This window comes from Thermobia domestica, chromosome 1 (genome assembly GCF_964235325.1).
Source record: "Thermobia domestica chromosome 1, izTheDome1.hap1.1, whole genome shotgun sequence".
Taxonomy (NCBI): Eukaryota; Metazoa; Arthropoda; class Insecta; order Zygentoma; family Lepismatidae; genus Thermobia; species Thermobia domestica.
The window spans coordinates 250,550,603-250,576,124 of NC_137454.1; the positions used below are offsets into that span (position 1 = coordinate 250,550,603).

Here is a 25,522-nt window from a genome sequence, read left to right on the forward strand (position 1 = left end):
TTTCTAAATTTCATTTCCACGACAAACAACAAAATAAATATCATCCGAAAATGCGATAGAAAATTAATAAATTTCTATGTAAATTTAACTCTGTGTATCTAAGACAAAAACAAAAACGTTGGTATATACTAGTGCTGTCAAAATTCGAATAATTCATTATTGAAATAATAATTGTCCAGACAATGCGGCCATCATTATGCTGCAGACAGAAGCGAGATTCGTCTGAAAGAGGATGTCCTGTCATTCGTCTCTCCATGCATGACACCACTGTAGCCTGCAACTGACCTAGCTGCAGCCAGTGAAAGCCGGAGCAATGGACACAATGTCCCGACTTGCCAGGCAACGTAGAATTGTTCGTAGGGTACTGGACACTGTACAACACAAACAGCGTCAGTGCTTGCGTCAACGTGCGGAATGTGTGTGTTCCATCTGTCACAGCAATACGCACAAGCCGTCTGAACTCGCAGCCTGTTGTATGGCGCAGTATTGCGATCCTCCGTGTTGATGCGTAGGGCTTTCATGGAGTCATCCGAGTCTATACGGACTGCAGTGTGATCGCATTCCTTTTCGTAAGGGCATCAATGTCGCGCAAGAATAAACATTCGCGACATGCTAATATTCGTCCGCTATCAAAGGTTGAAACCTGCTGGAATCTTGTGACCATATGCACACAATAACCTTAGTCCACCATTTAATAATTGTGATTCCCTAACCGATCTCCATCTGCTCTCACTAGATGGCATACCTGGCGCCTACACTGCTCCACGGTGCTGTCGTGCTAACCATTATCCTTTCCGTGTTCTACATATTCTGCAAATGTAGACTCCCTACGATGTCTTCTTAGTGTTGTATTTTAAATGGCGAGCAATGTATACACGGTACGGTAAATGAGTAGTTTCTCTAGGGGAATTTACCTTCTTTTTTGAACACTGAATGAATCAAGCTGATTTAGTTTTATAAACAACGGATTTGTTGAATCCTGACACTATATTGTTGTAATGAACTCGCTTTTTACTAGAACACTACACCGAAATCTGTTAAGTTAGCCTCATATTTGAATTGGCCAACAATTTCGTAGCTTTACTAATTCTTTTTTCAGCATTGAACAATAGTAAACTTAACTTTTACTACACTAATGTATTTCATTCATTTATTTATCAATTACATGAAAATTATAAATAAAAAGGCGAAATTGTACTTACAACAATCATCTCGGACGGTTCGAGAACAAAGCACTCATTAGGCCTGCGAGCGCTGCCTCCCGTTCGCTTCCCGAAGCTGGAAAAGATAAAAAGACAATGTGGTGTTAGTCATAGCTTTACTCACAAGTGAGGTGATACAAAATGTAAACATATTATACAGATAAACTTGAAACAAAATACATGTTACTTCTATTAGAACATATTATGTACTGCAAGAGAGTAATTCAATGTTATCATTGCGATGTTTACAGTTTCAACACCTCAATGTTTACAATTCTTTGTCAGTTACGTATCAGGGAAATATATAATTTGTACAAAAAATTTTCAATTATTCTTTAAGGAGAATCATTCCTTATCAGGAGTACTATCCTGACCATTTCGTTAACTAAAGATTCAATTTTTACTTATATTTATAGGGGTTAATATTACACTTTTTCCTCAGCACCAAGACACACATCACCTGTTATTCCTAACAATGTTACAAAACTTCAAACCCTTATCTACAGCACCTAACAAAAAGAAAAGAAAAACAAGGAAAAACTCTATATTACTTCAACTTCCACAGGACACTGTGAAGACTCGACTATGACCAACAAGTGGCAGCATATTTCCATCATCTTTCCCATGTATTTTGTACGATATGACATTATTCAAAATAATTTAATCAAATTTAAGAGATGAATATTGAATTGAAACTTTTTTTCCAAAGACAAGTTGAATAAATAATCAGAAAAAAAAATCCGTGCACTTCCTAATTATTTTGCTTTATTCACTATTGAAAATGCTTACCTCTTTATGCTTCCAATAACGAATTCTTTTAGTAATGAAAAAAACAACAATCATTCTCTATTAATTCAGTTTGCCTTTGGACAAAGTTTGAGTATTCATCTCTTGAATTGACTGAACTGTTGCGAATATTGTCACTCCCTACAAGATATACATTAGAAAGATAGGGAAAATGTGCTGTTATCTATTGGTGGTACGCATTCTTTTAAACTCACCTTAACCTGAAACTACGTGTACTGTGCATACCATTGCATGCGAGGCGCTGTTGGTGGTATATAACGACTTATGGTGGTATTAATAATAATGAATATTACACCAGCATTGCACGTTCATTGGCTGACTGCAGTTCAACGAATACGCGACAAAACGTACTAGCGACAAAACGTACCACCGACAAAACGTACCACTTACCCTGAGGGATGCTTGTGAAAGGTTTTCTAAAAACACTTCAAATAATGACAAGCGACAAAACGTACCACTTGCCTGGAGGGCTACTTGTGAAGAGTCTTCTAATCAGTCATCAAATAATGACAGGCGACAAAACGTACCACTTGATAGGACGGTATATAAGTATATACACACCAGCCAAAATAAGGTTAAAAGTTGAACAGATTGCTAGTGAGAAAAGCAGCTATGCAAGACCAAGACTAAGACTAAGACCATGCCTGCAAGATTCTCGCAACACCAAGACAATACCTGGAAGATTCTCGCCAGACCAAGACCAGCAAGAATCTTGCATATGCAATATTTGAATATTTGCTGATTTTCATCCCACTTTACCCAGGCTTTGGACCAGAGAGGGATAGGCATTATTAGAGGGACGCGGGCGCTTTCTCCCACAAGGGCCACCAGCATCTCAATGTCACAAATCAATTGCAGTTTTCTTTCTACAGTAAGTCAATAGTTTAAGAATTGACAATTAAAACCTGATATTCTTTCATCAGTATATTATTCTGAATTGTTCAAAATATTATATGAAGTTCAAGGAGAACGTATACTATATTACAAAATTAGCAGATGTTTTAGTGTATTAGTTTTTGAAGCTACTGTATCTATCACTTTTGTATTCGAAATATTTATTAATAAATCTTTTTCAATAGACATCAACATAAATGTTTTCAAATGTTCCTGAGACATGGTACTCGTTATCCTATTTTTAATGTATTTCAGTTTATTTAAGTTTTGAAAAAAATCTTTTACATCTTACCTGAGTTACGGGCAAAGTCAATAAAAATTTGTATGCTGGAAACTTGGAAAAGTATTACTGCTAAATTTACAATTCTGCAAAATTAAAAAGCAGCTCATTGGACAATTTTGCAACACGTTTTGCATTCGCTTTCCTTGTAAACAAATGTATTTTATCCTGCACCATCAGGACAGTAATTTTTTCTCCGTTGTGCTCGTCATCAAGACCGACTTTCAAGGATATCCACGTCCTTCAAAAGTCCAAGAGAATACATTTATAGTATCCTTGGGAACTTCTTTACTGAAGTTTTTCAGAAAATATGTAAGTTTATCGAAAGGCACGTCTGGAAGTTCTGTTACTTGGTTGAAGTGGCTAGGGTCCAAATAATCCATAAAGTACATTGCTTCTTGAATCTTGAAGAAATACTCGAAACTACCATGTCCAATATTGTATTGAATGCTTCGATGCAATTCCTGGTCATTGGATAGAAGCAGCTTCATCTTCATATTTACAAGAAAATTTTTGTCCATCTCTGAAGGCGAATTGTCGACAGGTCAATAGAAAAAAAAAGAAAGAAATCACGTTCTAAGTCTTCAAATTTGTTATTGGTCCATTCTGCAAAGCTTAATGCTGCATTCTTAACGGATTCAAAATCATCTCTCTACTCTTTCACTTGGAACAGAGTAGTCTGCACCATCCGATAGGACTACACTAGCACCACCCTCTATTTGCAGATAGGTTGACAGAGGTCGTCACTTGAAATATCTTAAGGAACATTTGTGCTGTCCGAGTTGTTTTGAACTTGAGAAGATCTTTTATATATCCTTCCGCTTTACACCTAGCCTTTGGTTTGATATTTTCTGTAGAAGCAATTTTCTTAATTATTATGGTCAACTCTATATACAAAGCACTTTCTGAGTTCGAAAAATGACCAAACTTTTTTTTCTGAAAAACAGTGTGTTTTCTACCATGTTGTTTCCGCAATAACTGTAAGACGCCTTTGTTAACATTTGATCTTCTAAATGTCCATTCGCTGATAAAACTCACGCATAAATATTGCACAGTCATTCAGCAGAACAATGACACAGAATCAATGCAAGTTTTTGTCAGATCACATATGACATGATTGAGTATATGAGCGTAACACCACACGTGTAACTGAGTTTCTTAGTGGTTAAGCAGTTAGCGTATGCGCCTTTGTCGTGGGAGACCTGGGTTCGATTCCTGGCAGAAATTCATGTGCTTCGGATTTCCCGTAAATCAGTATGTCCCGTCTCATATAGCCTCACTGCTAAAAGGTCCGTTAAACTCAAAATCAACTGAATCACAGTGTAGCTGGATCATAGGTGAATTGAAAAAATCCGAATATTGTCCTTCCATGTTACTTGAGCCATCGGTTGAATTTTCAATACACTTCTTAATATCAAGGTTCAACTTCTGCAAAATTTCCTGCAGTAAACCGCAAGGACACTGGCCTGTGGTAGATATGCATTTTACAATGACAACAATACTTTGTTTAACAACCATTTTAAGAACATACCGTAAAACAACAGAGCACTGTCCTGAAACTACTATATCTTGAGTAGTGTCTAATAGAACAGAAAATATTGAAGCTTGAGAGACTTCCTTCGAAATATCTTCTCTGATAACTGTGTTGATAGCATTCAAAACAAAATTCACCGTGTTTAGTAAAAGTTATGCGACAACTATCCTGCTTACTTCCTCGTATATGACTCTTCTCGGTGACCTTATCTAAATTACTCTTAAGCGGAAGATCAAATTTGCTTAAGAAAGGAATAATACCCAAAAAGTTTCTATAATCTATAGCTGTGTCTTTCAGTTTATAGGTTGCTACATTTCCTCTGTAAATGAGCCCTCTGTTACCAAAGAGTTTCTACACTTTGACAACTCGATACATTACCTGTCTGTTCTTGTCAACCTTATACTGCCGTTGTTTTACCTGTTCATGAGGAAGTAGTTTCTTAACATTATGTTCTCTTTTGTTAGATATGTAAGCACCCACATTGGTCTAATGTATTTTGGAAGACTCGTGTTCTCTTACTCGCTGATAAACGTGTTTAATGTTACGTTTATCACGTATAGAACCTTAAAGAGAAGTTTGTTCGATCTGGAGAATAATCTGTGAACACGCTGAAAAAAAAAAAAAAGCTTGAAGTGGTACGTTTTGTCGCGGATTAAATATCCGAAATATTTTAATTAGTCCAAGACAGGTTGTAATTTATATAAGTGGTACGTTTTGTCGTGGAATAAATATCAGAAATGCTTTAATTAATCCATGACAGGTTGTCATTTATGACAGGTCGTCAAAAGTGGTACGTTTTGTCGCGAAAATTCAAGTGGTACGTTTTGTCGCTGGTACGTTTTGTCGGGACACCCAGTTCAACGTCCATCTTCAGCTTCGGCACCGAGGTTATATGACACGGCATCTACTGTTTAAAGAAGGATCCTGAACCACTTATCGGGTTTATATCAAGGATAAGTACCCCCATCATGAATTGAACCCGAAACAACACACCTTCATCACGAAGAAAACGATCAAGTGACATTTTATCCAGTGTAAATCTGAAGTTCAAGACGGAATAATATTCTGTACATCCCCTATAACTACAGCCCTCTTGGATCAATTAATGTATTTCTTCTTCATGATACTGAAACATTTTCACTTTCTTTTGTAAACCTTTTACATAAACAAATCGATCTCTCCGCTACTCCATTTACATCAGTTTTGCTGTTCACTTTCATATTCATAGTTTTGCATAAGTTTTCGAAATTCTTACTTATTTTAACATACGAGTTACTTTTTAAACTGTTGTATCATAATCAGCAACTCTCACCGATTTGTATCATTAATCGCAACACCGAAAAGTAAAATCATTTTAATACGCACACACAAGGATAACAATATGATTCTATTTGAAATAGATTAAAGAAAACGGGTTTAAATTACCAAATGAATTAAAACTGTGCGTCCATATGTCATCTTCTCTCGTATTCCCGAGTACGTGATAAGAGGATTTTAATTTCTCCAAACTTCCGTCAGAAAACAAATGAGTGCAACTTCCTCAACTGCTCTCGGGCCTAAAACTCCAACCAACAGAAAAAGGTGATTTTTTTTTTACCGTACTTCCAGAGGAAAAAAATATTTAAAAAAAAATCCCCAATTGTTCACAGGCATTCAATCTTGAAACCTCCCTTAAGGCTTTCCGAATTTCATTCATGCCATCATTTTCTTTCTTTCTTTCATTTTAAAACGTAGCCATTTCTACTCTGGCATTCTTCCAAAATGCTCGATGTGTTTCTCTCTTTGTCTTTATAACGTTAACTGTTGCTATCTCTGAAGTTATTTCACTACTGTCACTTGAGGAAAACTTAAAATCTGATTAAAATATGTGAGATTCTAATACTAAACACCGAATCAGTAATGAGAAGAAGGAGTTCCTAAAAATCCAATCTTAAAGTACATCAAAATATTTTACATAGGAATACTAAATAAGATAGGGTGTCTCTGGAGTCTACATTCGATTTCAAATAGCTTGGAAAGGCTAACTGTATTTGAATTATCTAACTAGCTACCTAATTATTCGAATTATTTATATATATATATATATATATATATATATATATATATATATATATATATATATATATATATATATATATATATATATATATATATATATATATATATATATGTATATATATATGTATGTATTTTGCAATTCCACGTTTCGTTCCATTTCCATTATCCCGTCTCGTTTTGGTCTCAATGTTTTCAAGTACTCTTAACCTGTATTTATCCCTCTGTTTAAATTATTAATATCAATACTTCTGAACTTATTAATATCAATACTTCGATAACAGTGTATGACATTTTCATACGAAGCAGTATCACGCAATTCCCAACATTATAGTCTATCACGTATTGTGAGCACGGACAGATCTAAGTCGACTGATTGTTACGGAGTGTACATGTGCCCTAGTAGAGACTCTTACAAACATTAACTATCAACTTACTGTATTTGTGCTTCAGTTAGTGGGTCGTCTGCTAGCATTGTGCATCGTATCGGAGACATTTATCCAATGTTGTTACATCAGGATTAAGTGCTGCTGTATAAGGATGAGGATTCCGAGACGCCACTATTAATGATACTATTCATTTGTCTTCCATCCGGTCCTCCTCCTGTGACATATTCGAATATTACTACTTATCGAGCACGGAAATGGACGAAAGAGCTTTTGATTGCTTTGAATTTTAGATTAGAGGTGAATTCACCTCTATACTTGACCGACTGATCCAAGCAATAGATCTCACTGAAAAGCCTCAAAGAACGCATACATGTTTCAAGAACAGTTTCTTTGAACATGGGGTGCACTCAATCCAAGCAATACTACTGATCAACTTTAACCCCGAGAAATAAGGTAATTAAGTGTCGGAAGTCTTATAAAGCGGCTTTGTCCGTCCGTCTGTCGACAGGTATCAGAGCAAAAACGGTTAAGAGATAGAGATGCGGTTCTTTGCAATCAATTCAGTATCCCAAGAACAGGTCCCATTTTCCCATTTACTCTCTATTTAAACCAGAAATGGTTCAAATGAGCTATTTTCAGTTTCAATATTTATCACCACAGAATAAAAGCGATAACAGATAGCGAGAAGTGTTTTCTTGAAAACGATTCAACGTCTCACGGCAATGTATCACGACTATCCCGAACACACTACCAAAACCAGCAGTGGTTGAAGTTAACTGCTACAGTACTTCCAGTTTCAATATTGATTTTCATAGAACAAAACGGTAAGAGATATCGAGATGTAGTTTTTTGCAATTGATTCAGCCTATCGATAATAGGTTCTGTCTTCTCCATTAATCTATTCAAACCAGACGTAGAACGAAAACGGTAACAGATAGCAAGAAGCTATTATTTGTAAACGATTCAGCCTCTCACAACAATATATTATAATTATGAACAACACGTTCGGGTTTTCCTTTATCTGTATTACTTCCAGTTCTAATTACTTACTCTGTACAGTCCGTAGCAAAAAAAAAAAAAAAAGCAACATGAGCATGTAAGTTTATTGTGAAATTACGCCTAACAACCCAGGGAATCAACATAACGTCTAAATGGCACGAATCATGTCAGGAGAAACCTGGCGTCCTCCCCTGCACACTTACTTTGGAGCAAAAGATTGTCATTTCACAATAAACTTACATGCTCATGTTGCAGGTTTTTTGCTGCGGACTGTACAGCGACAGTCTGATTAATGATCTATCATACTATCATCGTGGTGAATTTGTGGTCATGACTACTGTTTCATATTATTACTTCTGATTTTGAATTTGAAAAATTATTTAGACGAGTTCATCTTTCCCTAAGACAGAAGAACGCGTTTTATCAGCTGATTAATTACAGCTGCTTTCGTGACATTTTCTTCTTCAAATTCATTTCATATGTTCTGTGAAACCAACTGAAATACCCGCCATTGATTGGGGAAGAAAACTAATGTGTACACACTTTATTTAAAGAAAGTGCTATAAATCTTGCCTTACATTACTTTTTCGCGATGGCATTCTTTCTATCTCTCTCAAGCAAACTTTAGGTAAAATCTGTGTTCCGGGATTTCTTATGATCCCAAGTGTTTGATCAGAGGTAATTGTAAATAGTATGTTTGGTATTTATTCACCAAAACGAAGCTGAGTAGAATTACAGTACTTTTCCCTGTAAATTCCCTTCACACGTCCCCTTAAGTAAAACCTTGCCCAAATTATCTTCATAATAAATTACAATACAAGTTATCGCTAAAATCTAAACTCAACATTATCAAAGCTAACTTCCAAAATTTTACGTTTGTTGTTTCATATTGATTTTGGAAAACAAAATTATTCATTACCATTACATATCATCGTACATTTGCGAGTTCGGATATATTGTTTTATTTTGTAAAAAGTATTGGATGCTTCATGGACCATCCGGTGTAAAAGGCCAGTTTCGCCCAAGCTAGTAGACCGGGTCCTTTATAACCTTGGTGCTGCACAAGGACGTGCAACAAACTAACGTAAACATGCTGGTAAAAATCGAAATAAACCGAATTTATATTCTGTTCCGTTAACTACAAGTTAGTTTAAAATACACCATTTTATATCAAAAGTCGTCCTTCCGCTGCTTCATACCAAACAACTGACCATAGAATCTCGAGCCACTATCACTCTACCAGCAGATACAAATAGAGCAGGCAATCCACCACTATGTACCTCGAGTGGTTAGCAAACATGACAAAACCCATCATATTTGTCAGCGTCACCTTTCATTAATTGCAGCTTATTAGAATAGGTAAACAACACAGTGTTTGTTCTGGTATCCAGATAACCCGTCTCTGCAAGCACTTCTGGTAGACAAACACACGCATCTATGTTTACTATATAGATGCAGGCAAAGCACACCTAGGATCTCATCAATTTAAATTTGTTATAGAATTCCCTTGAGAAACGCAAACCAATGAAAGGTAAAGAACAGACTACTGAAAAGAGAATTCAGCTTAAAAATAAAATTTCCTAAAAAGGAAAAGGACAATAAAATTATACAAATATGAAGTATTTCACTCTCACTTTCGTTCGTTTTGTCTTTCTTTCTAAATAGATGACAACGATGTATATTTGAATTGCCAAGAATTCGAAATATTTTATTCTGTGTACTGACAGTGAAATGTATTTAGGTTGAAATCTCGTCAAAATAAAATTTTCCTTCAAACATTAACGGATAGACGAAATTCGAGGAAATCTTGGAAATTGTAGAACTAGTAGTGTGCAGCAGTGATTTTCAATTATTTTCTGTCTGACGCGCGTCTCCATACACGTTATCTTGTTGCTATGGAGACTACATGCACCAAAGACTTCCGGAAATCAAACTGTCATGAACAAAGATAAACCACAAAATGAAAATATATACGAACTAATTTACTTTGTGGGATTCTCTTTCTTTTCATACAAAAAGCATAAAATGTGTGAGAGTTTCATGCATAACATAAACCTGTATGTGTGTAAGGGAGAGACAGAAAGAGAGGTCATGCAGAAGTAACTGATCAACAGCAGTCAGTATCTGTACAAAGCACAGTACAAAGGCGTGGGACATAAAAACATCAATAATATTTTCGGTAAGTTCTACTCTTCTTTTAAGAGAAGTGTTTCAATAATATTATCACAATAACTATTTACGCTAGGCTTAAATACCGAAAGGTTAAATGCTACAGAAACGAAAAAACAAAAACGACCAATTGGATTCTGTCATGAGTGGCGACAATCGAATTAGATTGTTCACTTTCTCAATTAATGGTATCCTCTTTTTGGTCAAGCAGAAGTTTCTTTCCCAAAGATTTCTCAATAGAATTGAATCAGCTGACTATTTTCAGGGCGGTCAACTCCATTATTTACAGGCTATATATAAAAGACACGATTCTTTTCCAAATAGCCCATTCAATCTTCGGCAATATATGAGTACTGTATACGCATGCTAGCGCATGCATTGCCGATCCCACGTTAAGCTATGGTTCCAAGTATCATACTACTTCAAGAAGCCATGAACTTATAAAAATGTTCATCTCCATGCAAGCAAGCACAAGAATAAATAAATATAAAATAATAATCCAAGAAAGAAAATTCTCAGGTATTGTGTAAAATGAGAGAATCCAAAAGCTTGATTTTGAGTGAGTAAAGTTTGCTTATCTCTGTATGACTGCACAATTACCTCGGAGGTTAAGTTCCTTTGTAACAATTGGCGACGTATACCACTCTATACACATTGGTGCGAAGGAGTATTGACCTTCTTCGCAACTAGATAACTTAATTTTCACAATTTCGGAGATACATCACTTCACACACACATTCGAGAATTATCTTTCATAGATATGCCACCATACACACCTCTAACCTTTCGAAACATTTGAAAGGTTGAACATCGAATTCATCGTTGTACGCTTTTCCTTTATTTCCAAGCGATGAGAACTATTAAGATGATTATGTAATGTATACTGCAAATTTAATTATCAATTGGAGATATTTTAACTTGGGTAGTTTTCTTCTAGTTATGTCTCTGTCTTAAATGCTATTTAATTATCGGTTGCATCTACTTATAGACTTGTTGGCTCCAGAGACAACACATACTTGTCCAATATTTGTCTGTTAAAAATCAACAGTCACAGACTGAACATAACTTCATGCTCTATACAACTTCCTTTATCACGACCACACACTAAGAGCTGTCTTGAGTTCATAGCGCTGAACACAGATCGCCTATGTTCTTGAGAGCTCAACCGCTCTTTAATCCAAGATGATGAAACAGGGAAGAACGACAGTTCCCTGTTCGCTTAATCGCCGTCTACATCGCGTAAGGCAAATCCTTGCATACCTTTGGATGTAATGTAGATTTCAAACTTTCGTTACTTCGTATTAGGCATATTACGGGGTTAGTTACCCAGCATATTAACAGTTAACCACTTTAAAACAAGGTGGCTAACTCCCATGAAAAAAAAAATTGCAAGGACGGTAGAAATACCGCAATTATAAAAGGTACGAAGAACATTTCAGATATTCAAGCCACTTTTAATAAACAAAGTAGGATCACCCCAGTATACTCCATTTTTTCTAAACATGGTCTTTTTTTTATGTGTAAGTGTGTCAATTTCTGTTTTTCAGAGTTTGGAAAAAAACAGTTCTTGTGGACTTCTGATAAAAGAAAATTGAGATTCAGTTTTCATGATACTTCGTGTATATTATTACTAAAAAATCTTATCCTCGATTGAATTTAAGTTCGCTGCTGGCCAGCGGATCACAGTAAATTCAGGAAGTGCGCCATGGACCGAAACAAGAAGTAATCCAAAGGAGCAAGGTCAGGACTATATGGCGGGTCGTGAATGTGATGCACTACTGGGACATGTCGATTTGCTCTGACAACTGTTGTGTGCTGTGGATAATTTTCTCAACGGCGTGCCGTATGACCCCGGAATCTACAGCAGTTACCCTGCGGCGGCCGGACTTTGGTTGATCTTCGAAATGTTTACAAGCTGCTCGAAATTTCTGAAACCAACGAATGGCTGTGTTGTGGTTCACTGCACTTTCCTCTTTCGCATGACGAATGTTTGGGTTAATACCCTAATTGGAACTGATACACTAACAGTTCATGTATCAGACGTTATTGTGTACTTATTATCACCAAAAATTGACTTACCTATTTAACATTATATGGTGTAAAAGACGACAAAACAATCTTAAATAATATAAAGTTATATTATTGTACCTAAAAATTTACAAAATGACGTTTCTGAAATTTTTGTGTATCAAAACTATTTACGTCTTGCTTTGACATTGGCAAAAACATTAATAACGTCATCAAAATCAAGTTGAACAGTCAAGTCATTTCAGATGGCTAAACAGCTTGTCCCTTCTGAGCAAGAGTTGATCTCAAACAGGTTTTGACTCTTGACACTGTGGAAAATGATCTTTCTGAAGCACAGTTAGTTGCTGGTATACATAAGAACACTACCAAAATACTTAAAAGTCCTGAAGATTTTTCGATATGAAAAATCGGTTAAGTTACGATAGTGACATTTCTTCAGCACTTCCGGACTTCTCTTGAGCTAAAAGTAATTTTAAATGGAGGCACTCAACAACAAACGAAGATTCCTCGATGGCGCTGTTGTTAAGAAGGAAAATCTGTTGAGAAATTCATTGTAGACTGCGATTCTCTTGTTCAATTCGGAAAGAAGATTGTCAAGGACTACAACAAAGGTTTCTTGAAGACGATGATCTAGGCTTTCTATCTCTATTTCCTCTTCTGATCCAAATGATTCTGATTCATCAAAGAATTTCTTCCTTTTTCTTAATCTTTTAGGCCTGTTTCCTATGCATTCACCATCAGTTTCAAGAACAGTCTGGACAGTCTTTAGTTTTTTCACAGAATTAAATCTACTGAGAATGTCCCCCCATACGGGTGCCATACAAGAAGTTTTAGAAGAAACAAGCTTTCTTAAAAGATCTTTAACTTTGGTCTTTGTCTTTCTCATTTTCATTTTGGCTGAGAACCACACACTTGACAACCTTGGTAACTGCCTCTCTGTTGAAGCTTTTGCACGCATCTTCCTTACGGACCATCTTCTTATGCTCAGTGATTTGATAGAAATGTTCTTATCGTCAGACTTAAAAATGATTCTAAAATATTTCATGAATGGGTCGAAGAAGAAAAAAATACAGAGTTCTTTTAACAAGTCAAAAAAGATCTGGAGATATAACAACATTCTGCAACGCCAGATCCTACCAAATCAAGGGAATGTGCAGAGCATGGCACATAAAATATCAATGGATTTGCTTCTTTTAGTCTAGCTTGTAATCCAGGACATATTTGATGTATTATCGAACGATTGTCTGCGAACAAATAATTAAATAATATTATAAATAATAATAATTATAAATAATATCGCCCTTTTCAGCAGATCCACCGACAACTGATCAAACCACCATAATAATAAACTGACTTATGACAACATTTGCTGCGACTAATCTGCTACAATATTATCGTAGTCACGGCCATTAAAAAATGACTTTCCTTTATTTTATTGAGTCGTTGGTGCGTATGAATTTTCAATAGTTCTATCGTTTTTTAAAAATATTTTTAATAAATTGCCGCCCTGGTCCCGGCCATATAATATACGGCCGGATTTAGGCATGGGCTAAATCCGGCCGTATATTTTATATATATATATATATATATATATATATATATATATATATATATATATACAAAAAGTTAAAACATTGTAACGACTAGAAACCGGTAAGCATCGGAGTGACGATGCCAACTTTAATTTCGTGGGGGGAGCAAGCGGAAAAGCAATGTTATTTATTTTTTATATTTTATTTATTTATTTTTGGAGCGGCTAATTTTTTGTATACCGAAAATAATCTGAACTGCAATACAATAACTTTCGGGGGAAGATGATGTCGCCGGGTAACGTCCGTCCCCGTCTAGCGTCGTCACTGCCACCAAGACGCATGGACAAAAAAAAGTCTTCAAAACGGGACGTATGGTAACTCTAACAACTTTCGAAAATGGTCTAATTCAACCTTAATTGCAACAATTAAGAGCGCTCAGCCTTGCCACAACAAACGAGGCTACATTTCGTATTTTGTTAGATACACAATAATTATTTTCAACTGCTTGATCAATACCAACTGCCAAACAACAGCGCGTCCTAATGCTAACTTTATTTGCTCAATTTTATTCACGTTTGTTCCGAAAAAGTCTCTCTCTTTTCACACAGAACTTCAAAGTCCTTCAAAATTCCTTTAAACGTCACCGCAGATATGTTCTTACATGAATACAGACATTTAACACGCTCCGCACATTAAAAATTGGCACAGAAGAAACGCAAAAGATCTTACCTAACAATGGCTGATAAATGGGCATTTACAGCGGGGGGAAAATTGTTCTCCCCTGGATTTTCGAAAGGGATTTGGTACTTCGAGATATATCAAAACATTACATTTGCTTACACTTCACAATATGTACTGTACTTAAGTTAAGCAATGTGTATGAATAATAAATTGCTAATTTTTTGCTCATTATTCTAAGCATTAATGCTACTAAAATTATATTAATGCTCGTTATTCACGATCCATATGACCGAGGGAGTTTAGAAACTCGTTTCTGGGAGCTTTTCGCTATAATATTATTATTACATTTTGAAAGCCCATTTACTCTTGAGCAACTATTTTAAAAACACTTAAAATACAATCACCTGAATGATAGTTTTCATGCTGGATAATCTATCTAATCAGCTTTTCCTAAGCTACGCTTTTACTTACTTCTTTTCCAGTTTGTATTTTTAAAGAAACTGAACTCGAATTTCTCACTCACAACTAAGCATCACAACGATTGTCATTTTGCACGATCATATTATACCACTATAATGCTAATACATCCTTCTACTATGTATATATATTCCTAATATAAGATCATTTTGCAACCACATATCCAATATAATGCAAAACCGAATGATGTATAATTGAAACAGATAATGCAGATTCTGTGCTGCTGTTAATGATTAAGTACCATTATTGACTCGTTGGAATGCATACCTCTTTCCCCCTCTCTCTTCCTGTTCTCAATATAGCTTCTGTTCTATTCAAACTACTAATAGGCACCAAGCTTTTACCACAATGGACAATATCAGACTAATTCCACGAAACCCTCAGTAATGTCATTACAAGATAACGTAGTTACCGGCTGCTGCTAGTGGTAAGTGATTCTCAATGGATGCATTATCGTACAACACATACTCAGCTTTACAGACTCATGTTACACTGTCATGAAGATTTCATTAATATGTTGCTCTAGAGTCCAGACACGAAAATAGCTATGAGGGAGACCAAATTTTTTCTCTCTCTTTTTTTTTTTTTTTTTTTTCTTGTGACAAACAGCGTTAAATGTAATTTTATTTCATTATTCACACAATTCAGAGTTGCATACATATATTCACAGATCAACCGTAGCATGCATATCATATTATATATATAGTTCCTGGAGCGTGAGATTGGGTTAGATAGAACTGCGAATACCAATAAAAGGAAGACAAAATAGAATTAGGAAGAAGCACGGAGGGAGCTGGTGGTGGGAATGTAACAGACAGTGTAACAAACTACGAAACAGTGTCAAGAGTTGGCACTCAAATATTGATTCCTACCATTCTTACTACAAGCTTATTTCCAACAAATGCAACTGTGATTAGTAACTTTATCATATTTCAAATGATTTAAAAATTATCTGGAGCAGTGGCGTATTTAGGGGAGGGGCTATCGGGCTCAAGTCCCTCCGAAATAAATTTGTTTATATGCACAACTACATTAAAATTTGTCAGCACCCGAATGGAAAAATATAAGTGCTTAGTCACGTGTTGTGCATAGTCCCCCCGAAACAAAATCCTACATACGCCACTGATCTGGAAATAATATGGCATACATCGTCCGTGCATCTATTTAATGGTAAATATGTTAAATATGGTAATGTGAGTTGCTAAAAATGTAAAATTCATTTCTTTATCTAACGAAGTATCAGTTGGGGAGTTGGATAATAGCAAGGAATTTTTGGAAGAAAGGCAGAGTATGAACTCGAATATTATATCAACTCAATTTTACGTAATAGTGTATGAATTCATTTGTAACAAGTCGATACAATACGAAGCTCATATATTTGTTCTTAGCATTAAAAAAGAACCTGCAAATATTCGGAAAGTAAAATCAAATTTAGAATTCGAAGGAACTTGCAACCCCATGCTGAGGGAAGTCGATGAATTATTAATCATCCCAGAAGATTACTCAAATATTATCTACATGAAAATTACAATATATACATAATTTCCAGTATTCATCCTGCTATCCCAAAATCTTTGTACAGACTCACTTCGCGCATACTTTATCCCTTTTAACTAGCAGTCTGTCAATCATGTCATGAATGTAAATTGCTGAATGTACAGAACGAAGTGATCAAACACTTAGGATATTAGACGATCAAAATTTAGATGAGAAAACGTCTATATGGCTATGAGGGAGTATGAACTTATCTTTTTTTAGAATGCTACATGTTCGTCATTATATCGTAATAAATAGACAACGATGAACTAAAATTCTATTTTCAGAACTGGTCCACAGTACTTTGAAATTTTACTAACATAAGTTACTTTTCTATATGCAAACTACTAGGTTACATTAATCCAATGTTCTCGGAATTGCTGCCAGAGTGAGTGTTGCTGTGCTGAGCTTTCGTTACCATACAGCGGCAACATCTTCAGAGCATTATCATAGCTCTGAAGATGTTGCCGCTGTATGGTAACGAAAGCTCAGCACAGCAACACTCACTCTGGCAGCAATCCCGAGAACATTGGATTAATAGTAGACGCCAGCAAAGCTTCAAGATCATACTAGGTTACATATTTATATATAGGTTACTACTGGTTACATTTTTAACTTCATATTACTATCATTCCGTTAAACCTCTCCAGAAAACTTGCTTTGCGTTTCTCGCAACAATCACAAAGCACGATACTAACCAGTGGCGTATTTACGAATTGGTTTCAGCGGACTTGGCTAACCTTGTTCCTGGAAACGTGAGAATCCTGCAAGATATTTCATTTACTCCGGGGGAGGGGGATTAAGCTCGGAAGCCCCTACTGCATTTCCGTTTATTTTACGGTATTTTGCAGACTAAAGCCACGTTGAGTTTCCCCCTGAAAGTAGATTAATGCGTCTTCTGGGATAAATATTAATATGAGGCCCTGTTTTATTTCAGGGAAAATGAGGTGGTAATGTTTATTTGTATATTATATACATAACGGGTGATAAGAAACTATTTGAACAAACTTCGGGAACCGATTCCTGACACCGATAAAAAAAAAAAAAAGTCATGTGGAACTTTGGTCAATGAGGAATAGTTTCGGCGATATAAGGTGCCGAAAGTGTGGGAAAATGAACTTCAGAGAGCTGTAATTCTAAAACAACGATACGTAGAGAGTGCGGTTTAGAACATGACACTCGAAGTAATACCTGTCGATTGAAAAATGTATGTTTCAAACCTCCGCAAGATGGGTGTGAGTAATTCTCCAAAGGTACGTAGAGATTACTTGCCAGGCTATAGGGGATCCCTACGTTACTTTGGGAAATCCCATAAACCAATAATATAATAAGCTTTAATTATGTTACTTGTAAAAACGTACTGAAGGCATAATGAACTTATGTGGTAATGTGTTATACGGAACATATTAGCAGTAATACCTCTAATTATAAAATGAACCTTAGAAAAAATTAGGTTATTCGGTGTACGCCATATATATTAATCATGAAGCAATAAAATTGTCATTTTAGATTAACAGTAGTTTTTGCAAAGAACCAACATATTTCATTATTTCCCAGCATCCATAAAGTCTGGTTAAGGAAAAAAAAAATCTACAAGCAAGTATTAGAGCATCCAAAATTTAATCTTCTTCAACCAAATACATGCACAACCCTTAACCAAAGATCCCCTTTTGTAATGCTATTATTCCAGTCTTTCTCTGCATATTTTCTTCCAAAAGAGAATCCTTGGGAGACTTGCCGACGATGCCCGTTTTAATTACACGCTTTCATACCAAAAGAAGCGCTGTTAAAGCAATTAGTTTAATCCATCGTACAGGCGGAAAGCCAAGTAAAACTTTTTTTCTCTCTTTTTCTCTTTCTAAAGAAAACAAATTTTGTACAATATTTCTCAACCATCTCTCACGCTACCTGCTTCTTCCAACACCAAGATTTATTTGAGTTTTCGTTCTTTGAATACAAAAATTATTACCCACATTCCATTATTTAGAATTTTTTCAAAGGGTGTTAAAAATCATGTTTCAGGAATAACAGTCTCACAGTTGGCTTGTACGGCAGTGTTAAGGTAGGCTAGGCCAGTGGTTCCCAACCAGTGTCGCGCAATCTCATAGGGTACGGTATGTCGCAAAATTTTAGAATTTAGAAATGATAAAGCATTTAATAATTAGTTAAAATCAATTTTGAGGCAGAGTGTACCAGTTATCGCCTCAAGAGCAGCAACAATGCTCAGTACCGTACTACATTGATTCATTACTTTACACAAACAATCTTACACTATTATAATTTATATTATCAAAAAAAAAAAAAAAAAGTTTGGAGTTTTGTAAAGATGAAATGAAATCTTTCAATTTAATGCCCCTTTAGGTTCAGGGAGACGGGTTATGCCCTTTAGGCTAAGAAAGACTGATGACGATAACAAATGAATGATGGAAGCACTGTTGGAATGAGAAAGTGGGAGGAAACAGAGGTACCCTGAAAAAACCCACGGACACCATGTTGTCAACTACAACCTTTCTTGGCTAGGATCACACCATGGACCCCACAAACCGAAGGTAAGAGTTCTACCATGTTGAGTCAGAAAAGGTTGGTTGGCGTGGGAGACCCGGCTTCGATTCCCGGCGGGAGCTTATGTGGTTCGGATTCCACGTTAATCAGTAGGTCCACGTCTCATATAGCATCGCTGCTGAAAGGGACGCTAAACTAAAATCAACAATAACAACAATCAGAAAAGGTTGGAACTTGTGTGCTACGATAACGCATGCGTTTAGATAGGCGCGGAGGGGAAGGAGAAGCGAACTATAGCGGCCTCATCTAGTTACGAAACTCTATTCGTAAACTTTTTCCTTCAGTTTTGAGGGATGGATGAGCACAGTCTATGTCGCCGCTACTGCGTTTAGAGTAAATAGGCTACTGTAGGGATTTACGATTTCGATTTCTGGGCTTTCGGCATCTGAGGCCATTTAGCCCGTCACGATCTGAGGGATGACGTCCCTCGGCGAACACAAAGGGAAGGCAGAAAGGATTGGGTAAGGAAGGAAGCAGCCTGGGACCTATAAGTTACGTACCACCCCGGCATTTGCCTGGTGTGAATGAGGGAAACCCAGGAAAACCTCATTCAGGGTGGCTGGCCTGAAAAAGCGTGTTACACTTTTTCGATCTAATGCCCGCACCGGGAATCGAACCCGGGACCGCTCGCACCGAAGACGAGTAAATACTGTAGTCTAGTAGTAATAAGCGTTAGTTATGATGCTAGGAACAGCGTTTAGCCAATGTACAGCACTTTGTCAAGATCATAGCTTTGTGATTCGAATCTATTTTTTTTTTCCATATAAATTCGCTAATTATGGTACCAACTGTCCTCAAACAGAACTACTATATTGTATGAATATACATCATTTTTGTCTTGTTTCAATAATAATAATAATAATAATAAAAATACAGTTTACCAGATTATGTGTAGTGGCATATTGCATATTGATAATACACCTCTCGGAGACTTAGCTACTCCTCTACTTAAAACTCACCTCCTCCTTTTTTAAATATGTCTTTTATAAACAACAACATACAATACTGTTATGCACTTTGCTGGCATAGATTGATATGTACGCTATAAGAAAGTCTTCTAAAAGATAAAGAATAGTTTTATTTTGTTTCCTGCACTATTACCTATAGATAAGACAAGACTAGCCTGAGATGACCATTTTGCAATCGGGATTGACTAGGGCTCACGCTTAAAATCCTCAATACTTTACTAGGCACCACTTTACATGAAGGCTCATAGTCAGTGGTAGAAGTGAGACGGCATGTTGGTGGTATGCAATACCGCCTCTGGTTTTTCAGTGATGAAGATATACCATCTCTGGTTTTCCGGTAATCAAGACATACCGTCACTGGAAAGTGGATGCTAATATACCTTTAATAAATTGCGGTGGCTCAGTGATAGAGCGTTCACCTATAGTGCTTGGGGTCTCGGGTTCAAACCCTGCTTCCGCCAAGTGAACTTTGTGGTGGACAAACACCGTGTTCGTGGGTTTTCTTGGGGTTCTCCCACTTTCTTTATTCCACCATTTCATTCATCTCTCATCATCGCAGTCTCCTTTAGCCTAACCGGCATAATTGTGGGAAGTATAACTCAAAATTTTTATTTCATTTTTCACTTTACCTTTAATAAATTTATTTTTACGCAGAGTAATTGACGAATAGCTTTGCACGTTAAAGATTTAATTTCTTATTTACAAATAATTTACATGTTGCCAACACATTTTTTTTCTACTTTTTGTTTCTAAAATGAGGTGTCTACAAAGAAATTCACCCCTTGCTCCTACACAAAAACTCGTTCTGGTTGTGTTGGTTGCAGATAAGGGTCCCATGACTGAAAGGAATGAACCATGGGCCCAACCCAAACAAAAAGTAGCGAATTGAGGCAACACGTTTAAACTGGAATCGAAAAATATTGTTATGAGTTCGTCGGGACTTCTTTTATGCCTACAATGATAAAGAAATACATCACTGAGTCCGATATTTACAAGGAAAAATATAGGTCAAGTAATCAAAAAATCTGTTGGTTTCATTAAAAAATATTTTTGTGTCTTTCTAGTAATTGGATAACACTGTGAATACGTGTGCGGTGATTGGGTGCGTGAGTGTATCCCTAATATTTAAATCGTTGTGGCGATTGATTTTAGATAATTTAATCTGATATTGTTACTTAATGGAAGTTAAATATTTTCAATATGGAGATTTAGTAAAAATTAAAAAGCAACTCTCTTACGTACTTCCCCAATAAATTCATTTATAAGGAAGTTAATCCTCATGACATGAATTTCTCTGCGTTTCTTGATTATCCCTCTAGAGCACAATGGGAGGCCAAATTTCCTTCCGGGTGTCTGCGTTGAGTGGGGGTTCAGGAGTTGTCCCGTGAGAAACTGTTTAAAAAATGTTCATATAAAACTCAGTTTTTGAGCATTTTCGTGTATAACTCTCTACAGTGACTTATGATTTTTAAAATATTTTCCCCAGAAAGCTGGGGGCGGAGAGCAAAGCCTCTTCATGTTCCTTTTTCCCATAACTACGGAGGAGCTTTACCGTGACTTTGAGTCATTATTTAAATAGAAATGCAATATTTTAGGCAACATACCCCCACTGTATTTTAATATTTAGTTAGCTGATATGTCGAGTCAAAACTAATAAAACATACCACCTCTGCTTCCCCCCCCCCCCCACTTCGAACACTGCTCATAGTATTTCAAGTCTTGCCTTGCCATTCTCAATAAAGCTTACGTTTTCTCGATCCATTCACTATCTTCAATGGAGCTCGCATTCGCTCGCTCGAACTCGGGCCATGATTCGCTAGTTCATTAAAGACCGAATACTTCCATGTCCAAATATCTGAATAAACTAACTGTAAAACACACGGATAAACACTATTCGAGCGAGTAACATATATTCAAAGCTCTCACTTAGGTAATTGACGTGCCTGGGTCCGAGAAAAATTTGTGCCCTCCTCGTTGTTACGGTGGTAGCTAATAAGCAATAAGCATCTCCTTCTAGCGCCACCAACGTTATAAATAGGAAAACTCGGTTGCTCTATGGTATGAACATTGTTTTAAGTATACATATCTCCCTTAAATTTTTCTCTCGCAAATATCTATTTTTTTCCGCATACCATACTTTAATCTAGATTTTCTACATATGTATCCCCCCTGGAATTTGAAGCCCATGCGTAAATACGCGTTTCTGTATACAGTTACGATTGAATTACTAATAATTGTTCGATGTATCTACGTAATAACGGTAGAAGGAAAATTATTCGATCAGGTATTAGAATAAATAGTGGTATTAATACATATCTTCCTAACACAGTATATACATGAAAGCTATACAGCAACACTTAGATTATATATACATATAAAACTACGAACTCACAATAAAAATAAATATACCATACAGTGAAATCAGCAACGAATATTAGCGCTCATTAATGATATCAGAGCCAGCAAAGAAACGTATATACACACACACAATAGTATTAGATCGGTGAGAGGGGAATCGAGCGTGTGAAGAACAATCACAGGCGAAGAAAAAAAAATGAAGTACTTAGTAAGTGATTAGGTTGTAAAGATAAATTATTTACTTTTTTCACCGTTTTTATACAAGTGTGGCTGCTATGGATCCCGCACTGGTTAATTTCATTTGTATGAGAATATTCACATGGGCTGTCAAGTGGGAAGTGGGTCAAACTCTTGTGGAAATTAAAGAAAGAAAGAAAAAGCCTTCCGTCGTTGTGTGATATATGGCTTCTATAGCACCATCTGAATCACAGCAAAGAACATAGTATAGAAACAAACAGATGTATTATCCAAACAAATTAATTAGCATGGATTGTGATTCAACTCTGAGCACTTTTCTTTCCCTCTTTAAGAATACAGTACAAGAATATATTACAAGAAAAAGAATTATTCATTCTTAGAATACGAATTAACTAACATATATGACGAAAAGTGTTAATGAAAACGAAAATATATTGCCTATTCAACTGAGAAAAACTACACTAACTAAGTAACTGTAACACGAATAAGCAGTTGAACTGCTACTCAATCAGTACATACACACTGATGGGAATTCATTTAAAAAGAGCCAGTCAGAATTCACGAAACCCCTACAGTTGGCAGACAAAAAAAAAAAAAAAAAAAAAAAAAAAAAAAAAAGTCATAATAGGTTGTAGTTACCCCAACATATCGCCCGCTGGACGTCCAGTACTCACATTAACAGCACGTGTAACTAGCGTAAGAAGTTATCCTAACAACTGCCGGTCGTAGAGCTGAATGTTTGTTAGGAATATAGCCACCTATGCTTACTAAAGAAATTTTGGCGTAGCTGGGTGATGTTCGTTGACGAACCTCGATGTAAGGGGCAGTCCCACCAAATCCCACACGTGCTCGATAAGCCTAGGTCCAAAGACCTAGTAGGTAGAAGACTACACCGAATAGAGCAAGTTGAGTTAAATTAGCAGGATAGGGACGCGCGTTATCCTGCTGCAAGATGGCATCCGGTAAAATGTCTAACGACATCACGAATGAACGACACAGCAGTCATGTTACCCTAAATGAAGAGCATAGATGAGCAATATTTATATTTTATTACCTACACTAGAATGCCAGGTACAGATCCTGTATGAGTGCCGACACGCTTAATCTTTCTACGTATTTGTACGTGCACAAGAATGCACACACGCAATCACTGTCTACAAGACAACTTTCATCGCTGCATGCCTAAACATTTCATTCAACTCGCCATTCCATTCTTTCCTGAGATCAAAGACTTACCCTGCGATAAACAGGTAAAGTTGTGGTTAATCGAAATAAAAATCGGTTGTTCAATCAATGTTTGTGGGGTTACATTGTGCACGGCAGACATCGTCGCATTTTCAGTTGGGTCGGCCCGGACGACACTTCTATCTACCCGTTCTCCGTTGCGGCGCGAGGACATTGTACAGAGAAGGTACACATTTACTATGGAAACTGTCCGCCTTCCATCGTGTATAACATCAACGGAGCATTGACAAGTCAAACTTGCGAAAAGACTAGCCGACCTCTTACAAGTCCACTATACAATCGCGCTCGAAGTCAATTGTATATGTACCTAGGTATAATAGGCGCTAGTTAGGAGCCTTCTGGCATTGCAGGCACACGTACAAGTACAATCGTGTTATTCAACATCTTTCTACTATTACAATCAGCATGCATATACAAACACACATTTTGTGATGCTAATTTTTTTCGAATCGGACAATGTGTATAGTCTGCTCTTAAGTATTTTCGCTCCTCTTACTTTTTAAATTTTACAAGACAGTAAAGCAAATCAATTTTTAAAAAATTGATAGTATCTACAAAGTACTACTAAATGCTGCTATTTTGAAAATCTGTACAGCGCAGGATTTCAGGTGTTCCTAAATTATCATGTCACACAGATAGGACGAGAAAAGGACTGGAAACAGTTATTAGTTTATTTAGTATTAATTTGCATATTACATCTATTTGGGTGTATTTATGGAGAGAAAGAGTTAGTTATACCAAACTACGTATTTAAGGCTCAAACTCGAGCGATTAATTCTGTAGTTGTATTGAGAGAACATATGGTATTATTAAGTGTACTAGTTGATGAAAACACGTATGGTGGCTAGTGACACATGTAAGGGACAGTTAATGGAATGGAATTCAGTTGTGACATAAAACATTTAGTATTATAGAGGTACAGACAAAGCACTTAATTGCATCATACCAGTTAATCAATCAATACAAATTCACTATCATTTTAAGTTTTCATTATGCTTTCGTACTTAATAGTATGTATGTAAATAGCAACACACAATTGGACAATTTTGGAATATTATTAACTGATTTATTATTTGTTTTCAGGACCTTTCACATAATGGAACTGTTTAGACCAGTTAGACCAGTAGGTATAACTGAAAGATATACGTAGGCAGTAAGGACCAGTACCTGGAGACTGCTACCGTTGTGTTTGATGAACTTAACCCATTACCACCTATGAAGGTTTGAAGATTGCTTGGGCAGTCGCTACGAGGTGTGTACTATGTCTGCAATCACGAACCAGTTATGAATTGTAAAGAAGGTCTTTAAGATAGGGTTCATTCCCACTCCTAAACGGGAAAACGGGTGAGGTGGACACTCAGAGCTATATTATATATCTTCAATGATGTTCGTACTCGATCGTCTTAAGCTCACTCGGACTTGGGCCCTGACTCGCTATTCGCTTACAGGACTCCTGCTCACACGGGCTCGTGCTCATTTATTGAGTTCGAAGTCCATTGAATCTGAGAATCTTGACAACAAGCTTGAGAAACTTTGATCCGCTTCTAACCATTTGTCCAAGTAGTACTGAATTCATCCTACCATTTTCCAATTTTGAGGAAGAACTGC

At 36.4% G+C, this 25,522-nt stretch overlaps 1 protein-coding gene across 9 annotated transcripts in view; it reads right to left on the reverse strand.

Moving 5' to 3' along the window:
• Positions 1-25,522, reverse strand: part of PDZ-GEF (PDZ domain-containing guanine nucleotide exchange factor) — an 835,430-nt gene that overhangs the window by 114,755 nt on the left and 695,153 nt on the right. For all 9 annotated transcript variants that reach the window (XM_081771896.1, XM_081771905.1, XM_081771953.1 and 6 more), the window contains one exon: positions 1,203-1,278. In XM_081771896.1, the coding sequence (XP_081628022.1) occupies positions 1,203-1,278 (76 nt within the window). The remainder of the gene's footprint in view (positions 1-1,202; positions 1,279-25,522) is intronic.